General features: G+C 43.6%; 1 protein-coding gene across 7 annotated transcripts in view; it reads left to right on the top strand.

Moving 5' to 3' along the window:
• Nucleotides 1-14,338, top strand: part of LOC126295142 (sorting nexin-13-like) — a 324,588-nt gene extending 310,250 nt beyond the window's left edge. For all 7 annotated transcript variants that reach the window (XM_049987428.1, XM_049987425.1, XM_049987427.1 and 4 more), the window contains one exon: nt 11,923-14,338. In XM_049987428.1, coding sequence (XP_049843385.1) covers nt 11,923-12,075 — 153 coding nt within the window. In that variant the 3' untranslated portion in view covers nt 12,076-14,338. The remainder of the gene's footprint in view (nt 1-11,922) is intronic.
• Nucleotides 14,339-25,358: the final 11,020 nt, after the last annotated feature.

The raw sequence follows: 25,358 nt of genomic DNA, 5'->3' as shown, positions 1-25,358 counted from the left end.
CACTTGGTGAGTAGATTTTTTATGTATCCAATTATATTTTCAAAAATTGTTTATTTTTGTTGGAAAAGGATAGACTGCCACTCATCAGACAGAGGAAGCGTTGAATCGCAGACAGGCGTAGTGAAACAGACTACTAAACATTTAAGCTTTCAGTCAGAAAGAGCTCTCCTTACGAAATAGAAGACGAACAAATTCAGACGGACACAACTCGCACACGCACAGTCCTGCAAGGGCCCGACTGTAGTCTGCAACTGCATCTGAAGTGGTCGGCAGTCTACGGGGGTCGGGTGCTGGGAGTAAGGACGAGGCATGTGGGAGGGATAGGGAGTGATACCGGGGAGGGTGCAGAGACTCGACGGGGACAGGATACGGTCGCTATGAGCAGAGTTGGGAGGCTATGCTGGGATACGGGAGGTGGAGGGGATAGGGAGAGAAGAGAAGAATATGGGTAGCGTAAAAGACCATCCTGGACTGGAGCAACAAATCCATTCTTCGCCAGGGATTCAACTACCTCTGATCGTGCTCTGTAATGAGGAATATCCTCCCCACCTCTTCCACAGTGGTGTTGTACAACCTACTGAACCTACAAAATACCCTTATCCGACCCCACTCCACACCCTATCAGAACCTCTTGTCTCATGGTTCATATCCTCGTAACAGCCCTAGATGCGAGACCCGTCCCGTATCCTCTGACCGGCACCTGCTCCACGACTGTTCACGACGAGCGGTATATTTTTTAAAATTCCCACAGTTTGACTGCGTAACCCATTGTTAACTAAGTAGAACGACTCCACTTTTATACCTGCCCGTGGCCTCACTTGCAATGCAATTGAAGAAATTTCCAGAACTCATTACTTGCCAGTGACCCCCAGCCACCCACCGACCCTCGGCCGTGACGTCACGGCCCCCACATAGTGCTACTTTGTGCCTTTGACACGCGACACCTTAGCCCGGCCGGTCTGTGTGTCGCCGGTGCACACCACCAACCGTTCTTCAGCATTGGAAGCCACAGACTGACTGCAGTAGCAAGCCAATGCTTCTGTGGATCTCGTGGAGCAGAATCGTCCCGCTTCTGTGCCCTGTAGTAGCGACTCTAAACGGGCTGTCACTCGGCAGCCACTGAAGTGACACCCCTACATCTCTTTCCCATCGTGACTCTCCTCCCGTGGAACGTTCACGGCCTTTGGTCCCAGGACGACGACTTACGGCTGCTTTTAGCATCACAGCATCCGCTTGTACTCTTCCTTCAGGAAATGAAATTGCGCCCTCACGGCTGCTTTGGGCTTTCACATTTCGTACCGATTTGTTTTCACTTTCCCCCTGACGTTAGTATTCCATCTCCCTGACCACCAGTTTTCAAGCTGTTGCAGTTCACCTTTTCCTTCTCCACCTGACTTTTTCACTCTGTACCATTTATGTCCCTCTGTCATTCGATGTCACCGGGGCAGACTTCCTTCAGCTTATTGGGCAGCTACCTCCCCCATTTTTGCTACTTGGTGACTTTAATGTGCATCATCCTCTTTGGGGTTCTCCCAGGATCTCTCGGAGAGATGCCCTCTTGGCTGATCTTCTTAACCAACTCAACTTCTTCTGTCTTAACACAGGTGCATGCATTTCCCTGTCTGACTCCTCGCACACCTATTCCCATTTGGACCTATCCTTCTGCACTGCCCAGCGTGCCCATCGTCTTGAGTAGTCAGTTCTTTCTGACACCTACTCGAGCAACCATTTCCCCTGTGCTATCTGTTTGCCGACTCCTACACCATCGATATGAATCCCCAAATGGCTGCTTACTGAGGCTGACTGGCTGGTTTGCTCCTCCCTGGTGAACTTCAAAGAACAAGGTTTCCCCAGTTGTGATGACCAGGTGGACTACCTCACTAATGTTACGCTTACTGCTGCAGAATGTTCCATTCCTCGCACTTCCTCTTTACCTTGTCGTGTCCCAGTCCCTTGATCGACTGAGGCATGCCGCGACTCAATTCGCGCACAGAAACGTGCTCTCCATATTTTTAACCATCATCCTACAATGACGAACTGCATTCGTTATAAACTCTCAGTTCATCCCGATCCTCCGTACCAGGGCCAGACGCCATCCACATTCAGATCTTGGAACACCTTTCTCTTGTTGGCAAGCAGTTTCTGCTTAACACATACAACCATACCTGGGCAGAGGGCACATTTTGTAATGTGAAGCCACCGTCATACCCGTACCTAAGCCCAGTCAGCACAAAAACCTTCCTTCTAGCTAACATCCCATCTCTCTTACCATCTGCATTCGCAAGGTGTTGGAACATATGCTTCGTGCCCAACTGGTACAGCAGTTCAAGTCTCGCAATTTACTGACGAATGCATGGTGTGGATTTAGAGTGTGGCATTCTGCAGTTGACCATTTCGTTATTACTTTGCCAACACGTGTTACAAATGGTTTTCTGCGGAAATCCCAGACTGTGGCTGTGTTTTTCCATTTGTAGAATGCCTGTGACACCTGCTGGAGAACTGGTATCCTCCATACTCTTTGCATACTGGGCTTGCGTGGCCGCTTGCGCCGTTTCCTTCGGACATTTTTAAAAGACCGAGGTTTCGAGGGGTGTGTGGCTTCTGCCTCGTCGGACACCTTTATCCAGAAAAACAGTGTGCCTCAGGATTTCGTCCCGCGTGCCACCCTCTTTGCTGTCGCCATTAAGCATGTGATGGCCTGTCTCCCACTAGGCATCTCCAGCTCCCGTTTTTGTTGACGATTTTGCCACCTATTGCAGTTCTCCCCGTACCTCACTGACTGAGCGGCACCTTCAGCGATGTCTCGATCGTCCTTACACCTGGAGCATCGACAGTGGCTTTCGGTTTTCCACTGACAAAACCGTCTGTACGAATAACTGGTGATGCAGTTGGTTTCTCCCATCATCTTTACATCTTGGGTATGTTGCCCTTCCAAAATTCCCGGTGCTTGTGCTCGGTAGGAAACACTCTCGATCCTCCCCCTTGTTATACCTGATAGCCCACTGTACACAGTCCCACAGTGTCTTACGTGTCCTCGGCGGTACTTCCCTGGGTGCCGATCAAACCGTCCTCTTCTGTTTGTGTTACTATCCTCCATTCTGGCGTCCGTTTGGCCACGGGCGCCTTTTACACCGACCCGATTGAGTGTCTGTACACTGAAGCTGCTGAACTACCACTGTACTACCGCCGTGACTTTCTTCTTAGCGAGTATGCTTGCTGTTTGTCTGCCGTGCGTGGCCACCCGTCCTGTGATGATTCTTTCGATCGCCAGTATGGGATGCGTCCCTCTTCTCTGTTACCTCCTGGAATCCACTTTCCGCACTCGATACGGCGGCTTAACTTCACACTACCGGCATCTTTCCCGGTGGGTGTGAGCTGTTCACCACCTTGGCTTCGTGAAGTGGCCCACGTTAACCTTGGCCGTCATTCGCTTCCTAAGGACGCTACTCCAGCCTCAGTCAGTCGCCTTCAGTTTCACGACCTTTCCACAGAACTTCACGATAGTACCTTTGTATACACTGATGGCTCTCAGGCTGACTGTGGAGTAGGGTGTGCCCTCATCATTGGTACCCGTGTCTCTAGATACCGGCTTCCGGCACACTGCTCAGTATTTACATCAGGAGTACATCAGGCGACACAGCCTTTTCAGTTGTGTCCTCTGCTCAGACTGACTCAATGCCGTTCAAAGTCTGTGCTCTGTACACCGCCCTTCCCAGTAGGGAAGTGCGTCCAGGAAAACTGCCACTTGCTCACTCTCGGTGGAGCCAGTGTGACGTTTCTGTGGGTTTCCGGTCACGTCGGTCTGCCAGGAAATGGGGCTGCTGATGCTGCTGCCGAGGCTGCAGTCCTCGTATCTCAGCCCCCTAGTTCCTGTATTCCTTCTGACGATTTCTGTGTTGCCGTCTGTCAGGAGGTTGTCTCCCTTTGGCATCACCAATGGTCCTCCCTCCACGGAAATAAACTTTGGCTTATTAAGCCTCTCCCATTGGCTCGGATGACCTCTTCTCGACCCTCCCGCCAGGAGGAGGTCATTTTAAGTAGGCTGCGTATTGCGCTCCGCCTTTTTAGCCGTCGTCATGTGGTAAGTGGCGCTGCACCACCACTTTGTGCACATTGCACCCAAGTTTTGACTGTCCACCATTTCCTGACGGACTGCCCATTTTTTAACCATGCGTCCCTACTTGTGTTTGCCATCTGAGTCATCAGCCGTTTTTGCAAATGTCTCGTGGGCTGTCGACCGTATCTTACTTTTTACCCACCGAAGCAATATGGTGAGGCTATTTAATTTTTAGTTTTTGACCTCTATTTCTGTATGGTTTCTTTCTTTAGCATTTTTTCCATGTACCTGTTCTTAGCTGTCTTGTATTATGTCCATTGAGACTGACGTATAGACGTTTTGTAACTCCTGTCTTTCTTCGTGTTATAGTTTTGACTTGAGTGCGTATGACCCCAGTTGTTTTTCGCACCCTAAAGCAAAACAAAACCTATGTCATAGGTTCCTTTTAAACCTTCGTTATTCAACTGGTTGGCTGATTCTTTCACCCTTTCCAAGGAAATTCAGAATATAAAAAGTTTCAAAAGTTTTGGTGCTAAACAACTGTAGAAGTGTAGAAGTTACAGAACCTGCACATCATAGCTATTGGAGTCAAGCTAGTACCTGTATAATACGTAATGTGAGGGTACGGAATTTGTGTAAAGTTTGTTGAATATGTTGGATTTCTACTATAGGTCGCTAGCAGTTTTACCTTCAATCGTAATGATTTCTTTTCTGCCTACATTTCTATTTACAAATTTTTATTGATATATCCTGATATATGAGTTATTATCAACCTTCATAGCTTGTATTAAATTTTTTTATAGAAACAATGGAAACTCAATGCTGGAATACCAACACTGCAGGAAAAGATAGATTGCTACTTCTGTAAAGACGACATGTTGAGTTGCAGACAGGCACAATTGAAAGACCTTGCTTTTGTGTATGAATTGTGTTTCTCTTTCCTTTTTTGATGAAGGCTGTGGCCAAAAGCTTATGTGTAAGTATATTTTAATTGTACGTATCTGCGACTTAATGTGTCACTTTTACGATAAGTAGCAATCTGTCTTTTCCTACACTACTAATTTGTTTATACAGCAGCTTTTCCCATGTTGTTTCAGTATTCCTGGCTGATTTGTTTAACTTACTGAGGATGTCTGCTTATTTTCTTATTCCCTGGATTACCTATGTGTTTCCTTCAATTTTAATTTTGAATCATTTAATTGGAAACACAGCATTGTAACAATGTCTATAACTTGTAAGAAATGACTGAAACTTAAATATCTACATTACAGATACATAACCTGTGCCAAGTTACATTTTTAACAAGGGATTAGAAACCTTTAGGCTATTGTCACTAACAAATCTTCTTTTCCTGTATGTATAATTGACAATTGGATCCTTTTTTGTTGTAATATTATGTTCAATGTGGCTGGCTTATTGTCCAATAACCTGGTGTCTGTCACATCAGTGATATGTTCACATTTGTTCATATTGAAAATTATTTGGTCAGTTAGTCTGATTTATACATTCAGTGTCCATATGTGTTGTTGCTGTCATAGTACAAGACAACAATAGATTGATCAGCTGTTAGTGTTTAGCATAGTCATTTTAAAATTAACAGTGATATTGTCAAAAACAATTGCATTTTAGCTGATATTTGAATTCATGTAGCAGCATTTCAAGGCTTTGCAAGAAAACAGTGAAATGTGTGTGTGTGTGTGTGTGTGTGTGTGTGTGTGTGTGTGTGTGTGTGTGTGTGTGCACGTGTAAATAAAAATGTTAATTCTAACACCCAAGTGCAGTATTCAAAATCTTTTTCCGTGCATTTTATTTTAGTATGTTTTATTTCTCTTGAATGATGCCCCATCCTAACATATATGTATGTTCAGTGTCCTTTATGGGGCTACAACACTTCCGTATTATTTCAAACTCTTGAATAACAGCAGTACATGCTGCATCCCTTTGAACCAGTGCTCTTTTATACACAAGACTTTAAATAACAATATTATGAAAAGGATAGTTCCTGCTCACCATGCAACGGGAATGCTGAGTCGCAGATAGGCACAACAAAAAGATTGTCAGAAAATGAGCGTTCAGTCAACAAGGCCTTTGCCAGAGGATTTTTTTTTTTTTTTTTTTTTTTTTTTTTCCTATCTCTGACAAAGGCCTTGTTGACTGAAAGCTCATTTTCTGACAATCTATTCCTAGTGTCTGCCTGTGACTCAGCATCTCCACTATATGATGAGTAGCAACTGTCCTTTTTCATAATATTGTTACATTCCACCCTGCATTTTACATTGTTGAATTTTGCCTGAAGGCTTTAAATAGTCATACGGAAGGACTTAAGTTTCACTTAACTTGCTGCCTAAGTCCCGTGCATTTTGATAGAAAACTGTTAACAGATTTTTCTATTCTGATTTTGGTGCATCATTTACCTACCTGTTTGCATGGTGCTACAAATAAAAAATTCTGAGATGGGTTGGTGGAGCCATTTTCCATTTGGATTGAAGTAAAACATTATCTTCTGGTGTGGCCTCTGTCAATTTAAGAAATGCAATGTATGTGGGATGTAACATCTGACACCTCGTACGGTTCGACTTAACACAGCCTGGTTAGTTTTGTGGTTGTAATGTAGTGTGGTGTGGTTTTTGCTTTATTATGTTTTTATTCACACTTCATTTGGCATCATGAAGATGCTCACTTGGAAGAGTATTTATGTGATGCCAATTCATTTTTGTTTGCCAGTGACAGGAGGAGGAAAGGAAAAAAAACTGTCATTAGTTGTACTTCATTTTGCAGCAGTAATAGTGAATGGGCACTAGCCAGAAATGCAGTTGCATTTCATGTCTGACTCTGCTCAGTATAGTGCTGAGCTGGTAAAAAATTTGATGTAGCCTAGATAATTTGAAAAACAAACACACATACAGTGTGTAACGGGTTTAAGTGCAGATATTTTTATATGTTGTGTGCTAATATTTATACATAACAGTTTGGTGGTTTTTTTTTTTTTTTTTTTCTCTCTGCATGGAACAGTATTGCCACAAACACACCACAAACTTTGACTTGATGTTTTCTGCTCAGTTATAACTAGCTCTGTAGCCATAACTGACGACGGCTCTTGTTGGCGTAGACTGTCTGTATTGCATCCATACATCGGCATTTGAGTACCTGACCTGGCTCCCAGAGAAAAATAGACAATAATGGCTGGCTTGTGCCATGCTTTAGTGGAGGTGCAATCCAACCTTAAACATAGGACTTGTGATAGCTAAATTATTTGACTGAAAATGGCGTAAATACTGATGTAATGTTGTTCAGTACAGTGTCCTCAGTCACCAATATAAATATGTGCACTTATACTAAACCCTTTATATTTAAGCCCATCCAGAAAGTGGAAATTGTGTATAGAGAGCAAGTGGCGTAATTGAAAAGATTGGGGTTTTAAGATTTTAAAGAAAAAGTTTGTAACATGGCTGGTACAGCAACCAGTACGTATTATATGAAGAAACAAGCAGTCTTGTTCACAGAGAATATATTTATTTTTTTTTTCCCAAGGATGTGTTACACTTTTATTTAGGCATCTCTGGATTGATCTTCTGAAGAAATAAAAAAATATCTTGATAGGGGTGTGGCCCCATTTAGTGGGACTGGATTACCAAGAAAATACACTCCTGGAAATGGAAAAAAGAACACATTGACACCGGTGTGTCAGACCCACCATACTTGCTCCGGACACTGCGAGAGGGCTGTACAAGCAATGATCACACGCACGGCACAGCGGACACACCAGGAACCGCACTGTTGGCTGTCGAATGGCGCTAGCTGCGCAGCATTTGTGCACCGCCACCGTCAGTGTCAGCCAGTTTGCCGTGGCATACGGAGCTCCATCGCAGTCTTTAACACTGGTAGCATGCCGCGACAGCGTGGACGTGAACCGTATGTGCAGTTGACGGACTTTGAGCGAGGGCGTATAGTGCATGTGCCCGTCGACCTGGGACCGGACCGCAGCAACACACGGATGCACGCCAAGATCGTAGGATCCTACGCAGTGCCGTAGGGGACTGCACCGCCATTTCCCAGCAAATTAGGGACACTGTTGCTCCTGGGGTATCGGCGAGGACCATTCGCAACCGTCTCCATGAAGCTGGGGTACGGTCCCGCACACCGTTAGGCCGTCTTCCGCTCACGCCCCAACATCGTGCAGCCCGCCTCCAGTGGTGTCGCGACAGGCGTGAATGGAGGGATGAATGGAGACGTGTCGTCTTCAGCGATGAGAGTCGCTTCTGCCTCGGTGCCAATGATGGTCGTATGCGTGTTTGGCGCCGTGCAGGTGAGCACCACATTCAGGACTGCATACAACCGAGGCACACAGGGCCAACACGCGGCATCATGGTGTGGGGAGCGATCTCCTACACTGGCCGTACACCTCTGGTGATCGTCGAGGGGACACTGAATAGTGCACGGTACATCCAAACCGTCATCGAACCCATCGTTCTACAATTCGTAGACCGGCAAGAGAACTTGCTGTTCCAACAGGACAATGCACGTCCGCATGTATCCCGTGCCACCCAACGTGCTCTAGAAGGTGTAAGTCAATTACCCTGGCCAGCAAGATTTCCGGATCTGTCCCCCATTGAGCATGTTTGGGACTGGATGAAGCGTCGTCTCACGCGGTCTGCACGTCCAGCACGAACGCTGGTCCAACTGAGGCGCCAGGTGGAAATGGCATGGCAAGCCGTTCCACAGGACTACATCCAGCATCTCTACGATCGTCTCCATGGGAGAATAGCAGCCTGCATTGCTGCGAAAGGTGGATATACACTGTACTAGTGCCGACATTGTGCATGCTCTGTTGCCTGTGTCTATGTACCTGTGGTTCTGTCAGTGTGATCATGTGATGTATCTGACCCCAGGAATGTGTCAATAAAGTTTCCCCTTCCTGGGACAATGAATTCACGGTGTTCTTATTTCAATTTCCAGGAGTGTATTAAACAACTTACTAATATTTGGTAGTGAATGGGTACATGGCATACCATGCATAAAATATCCGAGCTGGTAAATGCCCTTAGTAAAGCTTCTGAAACACTACACAGTGTCCTACAAAATAGAATTAAACAGCAGATGACCAAATGGTATTTTAAAAAAAATATTTAACCTGCTTTGTCCCTAAATTGACAAACAATGCTGGAAATAAGAAGGAAACAGCAGATAAACTTATTATGGGATGTGGCGCAGTCCAACGCAGACCGAATGGGATCAGGCCTGCAGTAAAGCTTTACAACAAAACACGCTGAACGCGTAGTGCATATTCTCTAGCACACGTCACACTGAATATGAAAACATACGAGGCTTCAAGACTAGTGTGCGCAGCTCTCGGCAGATGGTGCGTGCAGGCTGTGAGCTGTGATGGTATTCAGTTGCTAAATCTTATCATAACAATAAACTGCAACAGTTGTTATAGATGACCAGTGTTCTAAAAAATGCTGATAAAATGTTTACATTAATAGTCAGAATAATCAAAGTGAATAAAAATTAAAAGCTAAAGTAATAGATGATCAAAAGGTCAGTATAAATTTGAAAAGTGAATAAATCATGGAATAATGTAGATAGAGAGGTACAAATTGACACATGCTTGGAATGACATGGGGTTTTATTAGAACCAAGAAAAAATACAAAAGTTCAAAAAAATGTCCGGCAGACGGTGCTTCATCTGATCAGAATAGCAATAATTAGTATAACAAAGTAAGACAAAGCGAAGATGGTGATGTTTACAGGAAATGCTCAATATGTCCACCATCATTCCTCAACAATAGCTGTAGTCAAGAAATAATGTTGCGAACAGCACTGTAAAGCTTGTCTGGAGTTATGGTGAGGCAGTGGCGTCGGATGTTGTCTTTCAGCGTCCCCCTAGAGATGTCGGTTGATCACGATACACTTGCGACTTCAGGTAACCCCAAAGCCAGTATTCGCACGGACTGAGGTGTGTCCCCCCCTCACCACCACAACCTCCCCCCTAATAAAACCCCATGTCATTCCAAGCATGTGTGTCAATTTTTACCTCTCTATATACATTATTCTTATTAAGTTTTCAAATTTGTACTGACTTTTCAATCACCCTGTATATAAAAAATACATTGCTATGATGGGAAAGCATAAAAATACAGAGGGGAGCTCTGAATACCAATGCAGAGTGTCCCACATAGTATTATAGCCAAAACCATTGTACATACCTGAATCTCCCTAAAGCTAGAATCTACACCCGTAACCCCCCCACCCCTCCTCAACGCGCAAAATCATGCCGTGCTACCTATCTGTCATTGCTGATTAACAGTGTACATATGCCAAACAACTGCAGCATTGAAGCCATGCAGTAGACTTCAGTGGGACACTGATAAATGTTAATACAAACGTAAAATCAACATTTGTCAGTAGTGACAGGTAGATAGCAGAGCATGATCTGTAATACTACTCGCGACACTCAATATTGATATTCGGAGCTCCCCTCTGTACTTTTATGCTTTTCCATTATAGCATTGGACTATTTTATATACTTTAATTTTTAATTTTTAGTCGCCCTGATTATTTTTACTTCTAATGTAAACATTTTATCAGCAATTTTAGGACACTAGTCATCTATAAACACTGTTACAGTTTATTGTTATGACAAGATTTAGCAACTGAGTGCCATCATAGGTCACAGCCTGCTTGCACCATCTGCCGTGAGCTGCACACACTAGTCTTAGGGGCCTGGTATGTTTTCGTATTCAGTGTGACGTGTGCAAGAGAATGCGCACTACGTATCTGGCATGTTTTGATGTAAAGCCTTACTGTAGGCCTGATCTCGTTTGGTCTCCATTGGGCTGCGTCACATGCCATAGTAAGGCAATGTGCTGCTGCCTTCTTATTTCCAGTGTGTGTTGTTTGTCAATTTAGGGACAAAGCAGGTTACGTATTTTCTAAAAATACCCTTTGGTCATCTGCTGTTTTATTCTGTTTTATAGGACACAGTGTGCAATGTTTTTAAAGCTTTACCAAAGGGCATTTACTTGCTGGGATATTTGTATGTGGTATTCCATTCACTCATCACTACCAAATATCAGTAAGTTGGTTAATATATTCATGGTAATCCAACCTAACTAAGTGGGGTTCTTGCAGCCAACACTGCTTGTTTCTCCATAATGAGGAAAGATGATGATGATGGTGATTATTATTATTATTATTATTATTATTATTATTATTATTATTATTATTATTATTATTATTTCTTTCCTTTCTCAGACGTTATGTCTGGTTATAAATGGAAAGTGATGTGGACCTTGATCAGGCGTGACTTCCTTTTAACTGTACGGTGTATGTTACATTGCATGTAGGAACTTTCAGGTAATTGAACATGTATCAATAATTACACATTTCTGTATTTAAATATATACGTTTGAATGAAGCTGTATTGCGTTGATGTACTGGTGGATATTGTGTGGTACGACTCCTGTAGTTGATAGTATAATTGGTATAATGTCAACTTTATCCTGATGCCACATGTCCTTGACTTCCTCAGCCAGTTGGATATATTTTTCAATTTTTTCTCCTGTTTTCTTCTGTATATTTGTTGTATTGGGTATGGAATTTTGATTAGTTGTGTTAACTACTTCTTTTTATTGGTGAGTCTGATGTCAGGTTTGTTATGTGGTGTTGTTTTATCTGTTACAATGGTTCTGTTCCAGTATAATTTGTATTCATCATTCTCCAGTACATTTTGTGGTGCATACTTGTATGTGGGAATGTGTTGTTTTTATTATTATTATTATTATTATTATTATTATTATTATTATTATTATTATTATTAGGAATAAACAGATATATGAGCAATATAACGCACTCACGGATTACAGGTTTTCCGGAGGCTACACTCACGGTCTCCACGTGTCCCTCGGCAGTCGTCAAGCGGTGGGCAGCTGAAGGGAGCATCAAAGGGTGGCGGCGGGGGTGGAGCACCTCCGGAGCTGGGGTTGCGGGGGGAGGCGATTGCCGCCCGGACTCGGTGATAAGAGGGGTGCGTAGGAGCCCCGAGCTGTGGACCGGACGCTTCTGGGCGCAGGTCTATTCCTGATGCGTTTTCCCAAAATTTTTCCAGTTCTGCAATTGTTTCAAAATGTACCCATACGTCCAGTCAGTGAGAACTCTGTGGAGTTTAGTTACAGTTAGTACAAATTGTGCAACGATCTCGGCTACGGTGGGAAGTTTCTGAACTGACTGTAGAGTTTGTAGCGAGTGCAAGACTGAATTCCCGGCGTCGCTCAGGACGCCGGTAGGGCTGTGACGGTTTGTCTTTCACGGGCAGCATCGGAACGTGCTCAGTCTGCGAGGTGGTTTAGGGTTGGTCACGGGGTGGTGGCGGCTGGTATATGGAATGGAAGTGTTGTGTAACAAAGTTGAATTAGTGGCTTGTGAGTATGTGGGAGAGTGTGAGGTTCCAGGTTGTGTGGTACTGGAGAAAGGAGAGTGGCGTAGAGCAAGTGGTGCAGATTGAGCGCTGAAGCTTGCCTGAGTAACTGTGTGTTTGGTATTAGTGGTCCGGAACTGTGAAGTATTTATTTTAGAGCTGCCTAATAACTGAAAATCATGAATGAGTGTTGTATTGTAAAGTAATTTATTATAGTCTTGCCACTGGTAACAAACTTTTCGTCATTGAAGTGGCCTGCAAGTTCAGCAATTTGTGTTATGAATGCTGTTGAGGGAAGCATATCACACTTCAATTAAAAATGGTAACAGATGTTGTATATTTCTCACTTCGATGTAAGTGAGTAATTTTATTGTGTAAAGAACTGTTTCCAGGAGACCAGTAATGTTGTATATAAAATTATTCAACTGAAAATATGTACTAATTAATGTTATGTTGTAGAAATTGTTCCACAGAAATTGTACATATTATTATTATTATTATTATTATTATTATTATTATTTTTCTCTCGCACTACCTCCTTCCCCCAAAATAACTAATTCACCATTCTCTCTCTCTCTCTCTCTCTCTCTCTCTCTCTCTCTCTCTCTCTCCTCTCTCTTCTCTCTCTCTCTGTCTGTCTGTCTGTGTGTGTCTGTGTCTGTGTGTCACACACACACACACACACACACACACACACACACACACACACACACACGCGCGTGTACCTCACTCCTTGAAAACTTCTACAAGTGTGGTTCTTGTGGGCGATTCTAGCATAAGTTTCTGGCAAACAAGTTTTTGTGTGCATTGTTATACTTGGCACCCCAAAATATGATAAAGCAGCACAGTGCATCTAAGTGATTACATGAAATTTCTTCTAGGAGTAATGCCTGTTTCTCAAATTTTCTTCAGAAATACATTATGGCCAACACACTCTGCATAGTACAAGCACGTGCTGTGATAACAGCTTTGGTCAGACGACTTTCTCACCCGAGAGTAAATGGTTGTCCGATCTAGTCAGCTCTGCGTGTCCAGAAAATGAAAGCTTTGAGTTTGACAGTTCAAAAAATATATAGGTTTTTACATAGAGTTTGAAGAATTACTGAAAATCATGCTTACAAGCAGTGCTGTTTAAATGGTCTCCATTTTAACTGGTACTTTTAAAAGAAAATAAACAAAAAGTAATGAAGTTACTGCTGGTGCCAAACTTAAAAAATGAGTGTAGTATAGTATAAACTTGCACACAACTCTAGAATTTTGTCAGCTGCTGTAAATTAGATTATAAGTCTTCAAAGCACCAAACGTAATTGAGTAGTGAGTTATTGATATCTGTGTGTATTACGTGTGAATGCTTTTTGAGCAAGAGAAAAAGAGATATATTTATTTTTGTATTGTTCTTTGTGTTTGTGGACTGCTTACCAATTTATGTTATGGTCCTAAGCAGAGGAGACTATGTTGTTTTTAAATGGTGCTTAGCAAGTGAAAGTATTATTAGTTGTAATTTTCTGTGAGAAGAAAAATGATATTTAATCTTACAATCAGTGTGTGTATTTGCAAATGTATGTGTGCTGTGTGAAGTTAAGCTCGTGGTACAGATAAATTACTGAGCACTAGACTGCCAATGTAGGATGTAGGGATTAAAAATAATCATTATCCATTTAAATATGTATTCAGAACTCTGTCGGGGTCAATTAATTTGTCAGCCTGGGTGTATTCTCAGGAGCATTTCTCTGTGTGTTTTATGTTGTTAGCAAAAAACCAGCTTTAGTGACTATGCAAATGTCGATCAGTGACTGTTCAGTGTTTGCCATTAAGGAACCGTGTCATCGTGAGAAATAAAGCATGCGAAAATTTTATTTTCACAACTATGTTCTTATTGTGTATTTATGTTGACCCTGAATCAGCTCGGCAATGCCCATCTATCCGAGCTGCCTTACAGTGTAGCCTGCAAGTTTTTGACAAAATAACACTACTTAAGTACGTAAGTTAGTTACAGTTAGTTGATTAGTTGCAAGTACCATAGATCATTTGAACTTCTGAGCCACTAACACCTTTAATAATGGGTGTAGGCATGGACATCACTGTTCTGCTCAAATTGTGATAGATTATTTATGGCAAATTCCATTAGTAAGTATACGTGGTGTAGTGAATATTCTTAACTACTAGAAGAGATGCCTACATGATGACCATGGGTGAACACCACATACAATCCTTACTGCTCACTTTTATGCAATCAGTAGTTCCTTCCTAAGTGATCAGTTATCCTAGATAATTATTCCATTAGACATTATTAAGTGGAAATACACCAAACATGCCAGGAGTAGATTGTTAGTTTCCAAGACTAGATGTTGAATGAACTACTGTTTATGGCCAGATCAAATCCCATCTATTATAATTACAGTACAGATAACTTAATAACCTCATACTACACTCTGTGTCTGACAAGATGATTGTTAGCATACAGTAACCTGAAGCTGATGTAACTATTCACAAAAGTTCACATTTGGGTAAGATATATAATTAACAGTCTTGAGTGAAGTTCTTAAACGGGGGTGCATACACCCTGGAACAACCAGTAAATACAGGAAAAACGCAGGAATTTTTCATCCAAGAAAAACCTGGGATTTTTTTTAGAATTCTGTGAAATTTTTCATTGTTTCTATTTTCATTTAAGTTTTTGTAATTTTAACTGGTAAGAACTGATACTGTAACAAGAATTTTATTTGAGCCCACTACTGCAAAATAATACTGTGGCAATAAAACATAAATAACACCAAAATTAAACTTTAACCTAACCTAACCTAACCTAACCTAACCTAACCTAACCTAACCTAACCTAACCTAACCTAACCTAACCTAACCTAACCTAACCTAACCTAACCTAACCTAACCTAAAAGAAAATGTGCCATTTTCAACAACAAAACACAGTGCACACACAAGCATCTGCCGATAGCAAAATGTGTCAAAGGCTTTAGGAGGAAGACTATTCAGTGCTTTGTAACAACAAACTGCTTTCAGTGAGCGCTATTTAACGCCCGCATCTCGTGGTCGTGCGGTAGCGTTCTCGCTTCCCACGCCTGGGTTCCCAGGTTTGATTCCCGGCGGGGTCAGGGATTTTCTCTGCCTCGTGATGGCTGGGTGTTGTGTGATGTCCTTAGGTTAGTTAGGTTTAAGTAGTTCTAAGTTCTAGGGGACTGATGACCACAGCAGTTGAGTCCCATAGTGCTCAGAGCCATTTGAACCATTTTTCGCTATTTAGCGGTGATACTGCTACTGGCTGAGTACATCGTGTGTCACGTGCTCTGAATGTCTGCTGTCATTGGCTGGCAAGATCACATGGCACGAACTATGACTGGCTGACAAAAGCGCATCAAACTGTATTTGGTGGAATTGTATGTATACTTTTGTAACATGAAAATATGCAGTGTACAAGTTGCCACACATCAATGATCTTTCTAAAATATGTTGTTTTCTGCTGGGTTTCGTTTCCTAAAAAGTGCCAGGAAATTCTATGACTGTGTATAAAACTTGTACCATCCAAAGGATTGGTACTTTTTACTGCTCTGAGAGGAAAGAATATTATATATTATTACTTTACATGGAAAAAAATGTACTTTCACCCACAATGTAGTGTATTTTTGCCTGGGGGGAAAAAAGAAAAAGCATAGTTTCACTCAGGGAAAAGTGTATTTTTAAGTGAGAAATGCAGGATTTATAAACACCCCGTGAAATCACTGTCCTCAAAATCTAACAATCATACCAATACAAAAATGATGTGCACGGCAAATAACTGTTGGAAATAAAGTAATACTATCGAGACCTAACAATTAAGGATAAATGGATGTAAAGTGAAAGGTTAGGTCCCAAATACCATCATGCCAATTCCTGTTATTACCTTACTGACATAAATACTTCAGAAACAGTAAGCCTTTGGCAATCATAACTTCATTTAATTACAACGCAGATAGTAATATATCAGACCTCAATGGTAGGGTAATAAAAATAGGTAGGCCTTGATTGATAAGAGTTTTAGCTAACACATATTACGAAATAGCTCTTAGTTTAATTGAAAGGGAACATCTTCAGTTAAGTAAAATTAACAAATAGAAAACAGGGAGGTTTTCAATGATGACAGCTTCAGTTAAGTAAAATTACCAAACAGAAAGCAGACAGGCCTTCTTTAACAACAGCTCCAGCTAAGTAAAATTAACAAACAGAAAACAGACAGGTCTTCTTTAATAACAGCTTCACTTAAGTAAGACTATGAAATAGAAAACAGGTAGGCCTTCATGAATAACTGCTTCAGTGAAGTAATTAAGAGTTTGAATTGCTTCCTCATAATGGGTGCACCAAAAGGCTTATACACAAGGAGCACAAGACTACACCAAGTTGGAAAGCCAAGAAAGGTTACAATGAGAGGACCGGCCTTCCAAGGCCCCTTTCGTTGGGTACACACCAGCAAAGGACATACTAATGCAGCAAGGTTAATTACATGAGAGCGACAACAACTAGCCGAACAGTATATCTTCGTCGCTGCAAGCTACCGCCTCTAAAATGATGGTGAAATGTCCAAAAGAAAGCTAGGCTGCCCAGACCAATTACATAGCCTCAGCAGTTGCAAATTTTGAGACCCACTTACCTTCTATGCCAATGTAATTAACAGAACGATGACGTCTGCAACGCCCAAAGGTATCTCAAAACTGGTACCGAGCTGTATTACAAGAGAAAGGTACTTACCTGGCAGTTGAAGGTATTTGGCCGGGAGGTCGGCTAAAACCCAACTGTGTAGGTACTGCACAACAACGGGTGGGTCCGGCCACAGCATAGAATAAACAAGTTATCACTCCAACTCGGGAAACCCCATCGACCCACACAGCTTAAGATATCCTGTTAACAACCACCGAGATCAATCTTGACTCAGCAAAAGCAAAACAGCAGCCGCAGTTGAAGGAACCAACTGGTGGTGAAATAGATGAGCTAAGAAACTGCACCGATCACAACAGATCGATAAGTATTAATAAGAATCGAAGCCGCAGCTTGCCGGTTCCAAAGGGGGCCCAGAACTCAGCACAGTGAAACTGGCTTCAACTCTCTCATAGGTGTGCCACATCTCATAGTCGGCTGGCCAGGCTACACACGAAGATGGCACTCAAAGTCAGCCACGGATTCAAATAGCCCCACAAATACGCCCAGCAACCACTAGCTGGACTGCGTGCCCGAGGCGTTTGTCTTACTCACTCGGTGGTCCTCTCTCACCGTTGTCCTCGCTCTGTTACCACTTCCCAACTCTCACGCTACAATACGCAACGTCCCCATCGACAACCTCGAGCAAAAATCTTAGCAGACTTAAACCAGAAGGACATCACACGACAGATCGAGCTAGTGGCACCGGGAATTCAAAAGGCAATGCCAGCAACCTCGTCGTGGCTCACTATCCTTCCCTTAACCCAATGACCCCCATCCAGCCTACAGAAGAAGGGGAAGGTTAATTAATGGGCTTAAGTTGATTAAGCTGCACCCTGAGGCAGATGCTTGACAATCAAGTTAACCAGACCCAGAATTTGGTGACAGATCATGGGCCTATGAAAGGAGGAGTGAACGTCCCGAGCTTCCTGGCACAGTTCTTCACGAAAACCACATATCCTACATTCCCCAGAATTCTGCATCCATTCCTATTGTATCACTGTGCCTGGCGGTGGTGGGATATCATAATGTTATTCCTGGCCCATTGAGAATTTTCCCTAAGATCTTCAATAGTAAAGGGCGAAGACGGGAAGTCGTTGATATCACACAAGTTGGACAGAGGAGAATTTATGGGATATGCAAACACGAAAGCAGGAGATACTGCCTTGGACGCTTCACACTGTGCCATGTAAAATGCAAAATTGAGCCGAGGCAAGGTGGCATCCCACTTACTCCGAAATTCGTGAATATAAATGATCAAAGCTGACTTAAGATTGTGATTCATTCTCTTGGCAAAAGATGCCTGGGAATAATATGGCATAGGGACAAGATGCTTAACAGCATTACGAAAACAAAACTGCTTAAACTGCTCCAAAACAAACACCATAGCATTATCATTCATGGGAGCTATAGGGGGGGTCCAAACTAGCTGAAGATGTTGGTCAGGTGTGCAATGTTAATAGCGACTGTGACCCCACGCTTAGGGATTAACCGTACAAATCTGGAAAACGCGTGAATAACCCCAGAATATATTGATTCCCCTTCTTGGTAAGAGGAAGAGGCCCTACGTAATTGATAGTTTGTTCATAGGGCTCTCCTTGCATTCAAATCATAACAACCCTTTCAGAGGACTATTACTGGGTTTAGCCTTCTTACAGACTTAATGCTCACTCACTAATTACCTGCTATCCTTACACAATATGGGCCAAGTAAGGTGAGCCTTAATCTTTTCCAAGGTTTTATAGAGGCCGAGATGTCCCCCTACTAGAGAATTATGAAAATAATGGAAAAAGGGAGACACCAGCTCTTCAGACAGGGGTTTTGATCCCGTTTGGTTTTAAGGTCCACAACCAACTGGGGAGTTTCAGCTAAAATGGTACACATGACCAGGCGAGACTCTCAAATGACCCTATTCTCAACAGCCCTCTCCTCCTGAAACATGCAACTGGAGCTGTCGGTGACTTGTCTGTCAGGTCCTTTTACGTGTCGCCCCTTAAATTGGAATGTGGAGATGCGATCTGCCCACCTGGCAATCCTACCAGTTTTCCTGGGTCGAGCCAACGTTCAACTTAGGGCCTGATGTCTGTCTCAAAGATCAAACTTCCTATATTCGAGATAGAACTGAAACTTCTCTAAGGTGAGAAGCACAGCTAGCGCCTCACACTCGTAAATGGAGTAATTCATCTTGGGACCAGACAACCCTCTAGGCGCGAAAGCTAATGGGTGCCTTATACCTCGGTCATCCTCCGACAACACTACAGCAATACTGGCACTGGAGGCATCAATTTGAACGGCAAACCTTTTGCCTAAATCCGGGAGGGGTAAGACCGGTGGCCTCGATGGCTTCAAAAGCTCCGTGTTGGCTCTCATCGCAGACAAATTTCTCCTACATATTTTTATTGAGGGGAATGGCCATCTGTGCAAAATCAGGAAGAAAACAGCGAAAATAATTCGCCATCCCAATAAATCTGATTATCTCCTTCCTACTTCGAGGCTGAGAAAATTCCTTCAATACCTTATTTCATTACTGGCCAAGTGGCCCATGAAGGACACTTGTTTCCTAGCAAGTGTAAACTCGGACGGCTTAATGGTCAACCCCCACATCCCAAAACTTGGAGAGGACCTCCCGAAGGTGGTAAAAAAACTACTGACAATAAATGACAACATCATCGAGGTAATTAGAGACACAAGAAAACTTCAAGTCACCCAGGATATGATCTTAAAAGCGAGACAAAACTGTCACCCCAGTGGACGAGCCGAACGGCACCCGGTTGAACTTGTAAAGGTTCCAACCGATGCAGAATGTGGTGACACATTTAGACTCCTTGGTAAGAGGAATCTGATAATAAGCTCAAAAACTGTGAACCACTTATACCCTGAAAACCAGGTGAAACAATTGTAAAGATCCGTCAAGGGAACAGATTCTAAGATAACCTTTTAATTACGGAGTCTATAATCGACGAACAGCCTGTAGTGCCAGGCCCGAACCTCAGGAACAAGAAAAACTGGTAATGCATGGGGAAATGTAGACAGTCTAATGACCCCCTCCTTCAACATACTTGCCAGTTCCTGTCTCAAGATTTTCATTTTGTGTGGCGAGAGGCGATAAGGAGACTGTCGTACTGGGACATCATTAGCCAAGTGTATGTGGTAATGTTATGACATTAGTGACCCCCAACTTATTTGAGAAAACCTCGGGAAACTCCCCTAACAAAGGCAATGACTGTCCTGGCTCGTTGTGGGCCACATCAAATGCACCAGAGTTACGATATACTGAATCCCCCACACCTGCACAATAGCTAGAGCAAAAGGCTATCTTGTCACTAGGTGAAAACCTGAAAGAGAAGGTGTGGCTTGCAAACTTGCGAACTAATTCAGTTTTCTGAATAAAATCATACCCGAGCAACAAATTGAGCTCTAGGTCTTTAACGAGCAAGAGCATAACCGGTCACGAGACATTACAAATGGACAAACTACTGCGAACCTTGCCGACCAGAAGCAACTATTGCCCATTGCCACACGACATCTATGAAGGCAGGAGCACAGGAAAGATTAATTCCACAAATGCCTAAACTCCAGCTGGCCGGTGTGGCCGAGTGGTTCTAGGCGCTTCAGTCTGGAACTGCGTGACCGCTACAGTTGCAGGATCGAATCCTGCCTCAGGCATCGATGTGTGTGATGTCCTTAGGTTGGTCAGTTCTAAGTTCTAGGAGACTGATGACCTCAGATGTTAAGTCCGATAGTGCTCAGAGCCCTTTTGAACCTAAACTCCAAATACCAATTGCAAGTCAACAAGGACACAGAGCTGCCAGACTCCGACAGCACACACAAGAGTTTTTGTCCTAGACGGGCACAGATGAAAGGGAGGGCAGATCCGGAGGGAGGCTGAATATGTGCGAACCACGGCTCATGCCACCGACTGAAACAATCCCCTCCCCCTTTCACCTGGTGTCATATGCTAGTTCTAGGAGCTAGTACTATGGGACACTCGCGCACCAAGTGATTGTGACCATCGCACCGAAAACAACCTTTCCCAGAAAATCTGTTGAAGAACCCTGTTAATTTGTCAGGTGCACAGAGGAGTTTCCAAATGCTACTCACTCTTCTGCTCCTCGTCAGCAAATGACAAGCATTCAGAGGAATCGACCAATGTTTGTAATTCGTGGCAGTTAGTGGGTCGGAAAGGAGAGACCGAGCATGACCTATCTTCGGGACACGTGCCCTCCAAAATGTTCCGATACAGTATCGAGTTCCAAACCCGACATACCGAGAGCCGAGGTGGTTAGAAGCACTCGCTCAACCAACTGGCTCAGCAGTTCAAATCGTGCCTGCACCCACCAGAAATATTTGCATTCGAGCTCTTTCCGCATCCGCCGCGAGAGCTTCCTATCGACAATCCCCTTAGTTGCCCCATTGAGACCTCCTGCTTCAGGGCTTCAGATATGAAACCACTCGAGAGCACGTTTTGCCAAGAGGTAAAGTAATGTTAATATCACACGGTGAGGTGTCCCCAAGGCATCTGCACGAAGTTCAGATCTTGCCAGCGGCCACGAAAACTTACGGACATGGCCCGAGTTAACGAGTGGAAGCTCTGAAATACCATTGAGTAGGCACACAATTGGGTTGGGCAGTATAGTGAAATGATTAGCAAGAGGATTGCCTAAACCTGATCAAAGAACTGATGTGTGGGGGTAGCTGCTAGACTTGCTTCCGCTTCGTGACTTTCCAATCGTAAGGACACTGCTCAGACCTGCAGATCCCTTGCTCGATCCCTCAACTGCACCACCCTGGTAACTACAGGCTGCCTAAGTTGCAAGCAGGTGGTGTCCCTCACACAATTGCCCAAATGTGCTAGGCGGGCCTGAATTCCACCAGTTTGCCTAACAGTAGGTTGACTGTCCTGCAGAAAGGACAGGTTGAGCTGAACCTCATCCAATTCCGTGGAAATATTATCGAGAGAAACACCTACCTCCCCAATGGTGCTCGCTGAAACGCAAAGTGGGGTGCCCAGTGCCACACACGACCTGGCCGCCAGCTCTGGAACGCTACCCTCGGTGCTAAGCTCCCGAATTCTAAGTTCGTACTGCAAGTACAGCTTCTTTATATGCCCGATTCTGGAGCAGCTCCCTGGATCTGTAGCGAGCTAGTGCATGTGAACAACAGAATTAATTAATACAGTGCTCGGCAGACTGTAAGGGATCCTTACGCACTAAGGAAATGATCACATGAATGAAAATGACCAGAGAAAGGGTAGACAATACTAGCTGCCCACCAACAGAATACAACCATGCTCTGTGGATACCAGTTGAGACCTACAGTTATGGATAAAGGTATGTAAGGTGGAAGGTTAGAATGCGTGTACCATCATGTGTCATTTCCTATCGCTATCTTATTGACATAAAAACCTCTGAAAGAGACAGGCCTATCACAATTTCAGTTAGTTACAACACAGAATGAGTAAGACTTCAGATCTCAATAATAGGGCAATAAAAACAGGTAGGCCTTGCTTAATGACTTTCAGATAATCCAAATTATGAAATAGCTCATAATTTAATTAAAAAAATAGGCAGGACTTCAATAATAACAGTTTCAGTTAAGTAAAATTACCAAATCGAAAATAGGCAGCCCTTCTGTAGTAACAGCTTCAGTTAAGTAAGAGTACCAAATAGGAAGTGGGTAGGCATTTATGAGTAACTGCTTTAGTTAAGTAACCAAGAGTCTGAATTGTCTCCTCACAAGAGCTGCACCAGAAGGCTTATACGCAAGGAGCACAAGACTACACCAAGTGGGAAAGCCAAGAAAGGTTACAATGAGAGGACAAAATATTAACCCTGCTGGGTTAATTACGTGAAAGCAACAATAACTAGCCAAACAGTATGCCCGTGTCACTGCAAGATACTACCTGTACAATGACGACGAAACGCACAAAAGGAAACTAGGCTGCCAACCTAACAAAAGAGCTTTAGAAACTGCAAATTTTGAGACCCAGGCACCTTCTAAGCCAAGATAATTGGAAGAGCGATGACGTCTGCAATGCCCGAAGGTATCTCGAAACCGGCATTTGGCTCTTTTACGTAAGAAATGTACTTATACGGCATTCGAAGACTTTTGGCAGAGAAGTCGGCTAAACCCCAACCGTGTAGGTACTGTGTGACGATCGGGGTCCGTCCCCAGCGTAGAAGAAACACGTTATCACTCTGGCTCGGTAACACCGTCGGTTCACACAGCTTAAGATATCCCGTGAACAACCGCCGAGGCCAGTATCGACTCGGGAAAAGCAAACGGCAGTCACAGTTCAAGGAACCAACCGGTGGTGAAATAGAGCAGCTAAGAGATCGCAATGATTACAACAGGCCTATAGGTACAGGGTGTTTCAAAAATGACCGGTATATTTGAAACGGCAATAAAAACTAAACGAGCAGCAATAGAAATACACTGTTTGTTGCAATATGCTTGGGACAACAGTACATTTTCAGGCGTACAAACTTTCGAAATTACAGTAGTTACAATTTTCAACAACAGATGGCGCTGCAAGTGATGTGAAAGATATAGAAGACAACGCAGTCTGTGGGTGCGCCATTCTGTACGTCATCTTTCTGCTGTAAGCATGTGCTGTTCACAACGTATAAGTGTGTTGTGGACAATATGGTTTATTCCTTAGAACAGAGGATTTTTCTGGTGTTGGAATTCCACCGCCTAGAACACAGTGTTGTTGCAACAAGACGAAGTTTTCAACGGAGGTTTAATGTAACCAAAGGACCGAAAAGTGATACAATAAAGGATCTGTTTGAAAAATTTCAACGGACTGGGAACGTGACGGATGAACGTGCTGGAAAGGTAGGGCGACCGCGTACGGCAACCGCTGAGGGCAACGCGCAGCTAGTGCAGCAGGTGATCCAACAGCGGCCTCGGGTTTCCGTTCGCCATGTTGCAGCTGCGGTCCAAATGATGCCAACGTCCACGTATCGTCTCATGCGCCAGAGTTTACACCTCTATCCAAACAAAATTCAAATGCGGCAACCCCTCAGCGCCGCTACCATTGCTGCACGAGAGACATTCGCTAACGATATAGTGCACAGGATTGATGACTGCAATATGCATGTGGGCAGCATTTGGTTTACTGACGAAGCTTATTTTTACCTGGACGGCTTTGTCAATAAACAGAACTGGCGCGTATGGGGAACCGAAAAGCCCCATGTTGCAGTCCCATCGTCCCTGCATCCTCAAAAGGTACTGGTCTGGGCCGCCATTTCTTCCAAAGGAATCATTGGCCCATTTTTCAGATCCGAAACGATAACTGCATCACGCTATCTGGACAGTCTTCGTGAATTTGTGGCGATACAAACAGCCTTAGATGACACTGCGAACACCTCGTGGTTTATGCAAGATGGTGCCCGGCCACATCGCACGGCCGACGTCTTTAATTTCCTGAATGAATATTTCGATGATCGTGTGATTGCTTTGGGCTATCCGAAACATACAGGAGGCGGCGTGGATTGGCCTCCCTATTCGCCAGACATGAACCCCTGTGACTTCTTTCTGTGGGGACACTTGAAAGACCAGGTGTACCACCAGAATCCAGAAACAATTGAAGAGCTGAAGCAGTACATCTCATCTGCATGTGAAGCCATTCCGCCAGACACGTTGTCAAAGGTTTCGGGTAATTTCATTCAGAGACTACACCATATTATTGCTACGCATGGTGGATATGTGGAAAATATCGTACTATAGAGTTTCCCAGACCGCAGCGCCATCTGTTGTTGAAATTGTAACTACTGTAATTTCGAAAGTTTGTCCGCCTGAAAATGTACTGTTGTCCCAAGCATATTGCAACAAACGGTGTATTTCTATCGCTGCTCGTTTAGTTTGTATTGCCGTTTCAAATATACCGGTCATTTTTGAAACACCCTGTATCAATAAGAAACTTATCAGTTAAGACCTCAAAATTCCAAACTTAACTGAAGTTCACGAATCAAAGCTGAAGCTTTCCGGTTCCGAAGGGGGCCCAGAATTCAGCACAGTGAGCCTGGCCTCAGTGTGCCACACTCCAGAGCTGGCTGTCAGTGCTGGCCACTTGAAGTCGCCCACCAATTCAAATTGGCTCAGAGATATGTCCAGCAACCACTTGGCGGGCTCCGAGCCTGAGGTGTTTGTGCAAGTGCTAGCCTCACTTGCTGTACGGGCCTCTCACACCGTACTCC

This window comes from Schistocerca gregaria, chromosome 11 (genome assembly GCF_023897955.1).
Source record: "Schistocerca gregaria isolate iqSchGreg1 chromosome 11, iqSchGreg1.2, whole genome shotgun sequence".
In the NCBI taxonomy this organism is placed as follows: domain Eukaryota; kingdom Metazoa; phylum Arthropoda; class Insecta; order Orthoptera; family Acrididae; genus Schistocerca; species Schistocerca gregaria.
This window is presented reverse-complemented; position numbering and strand designations above follow the sequence as displayed.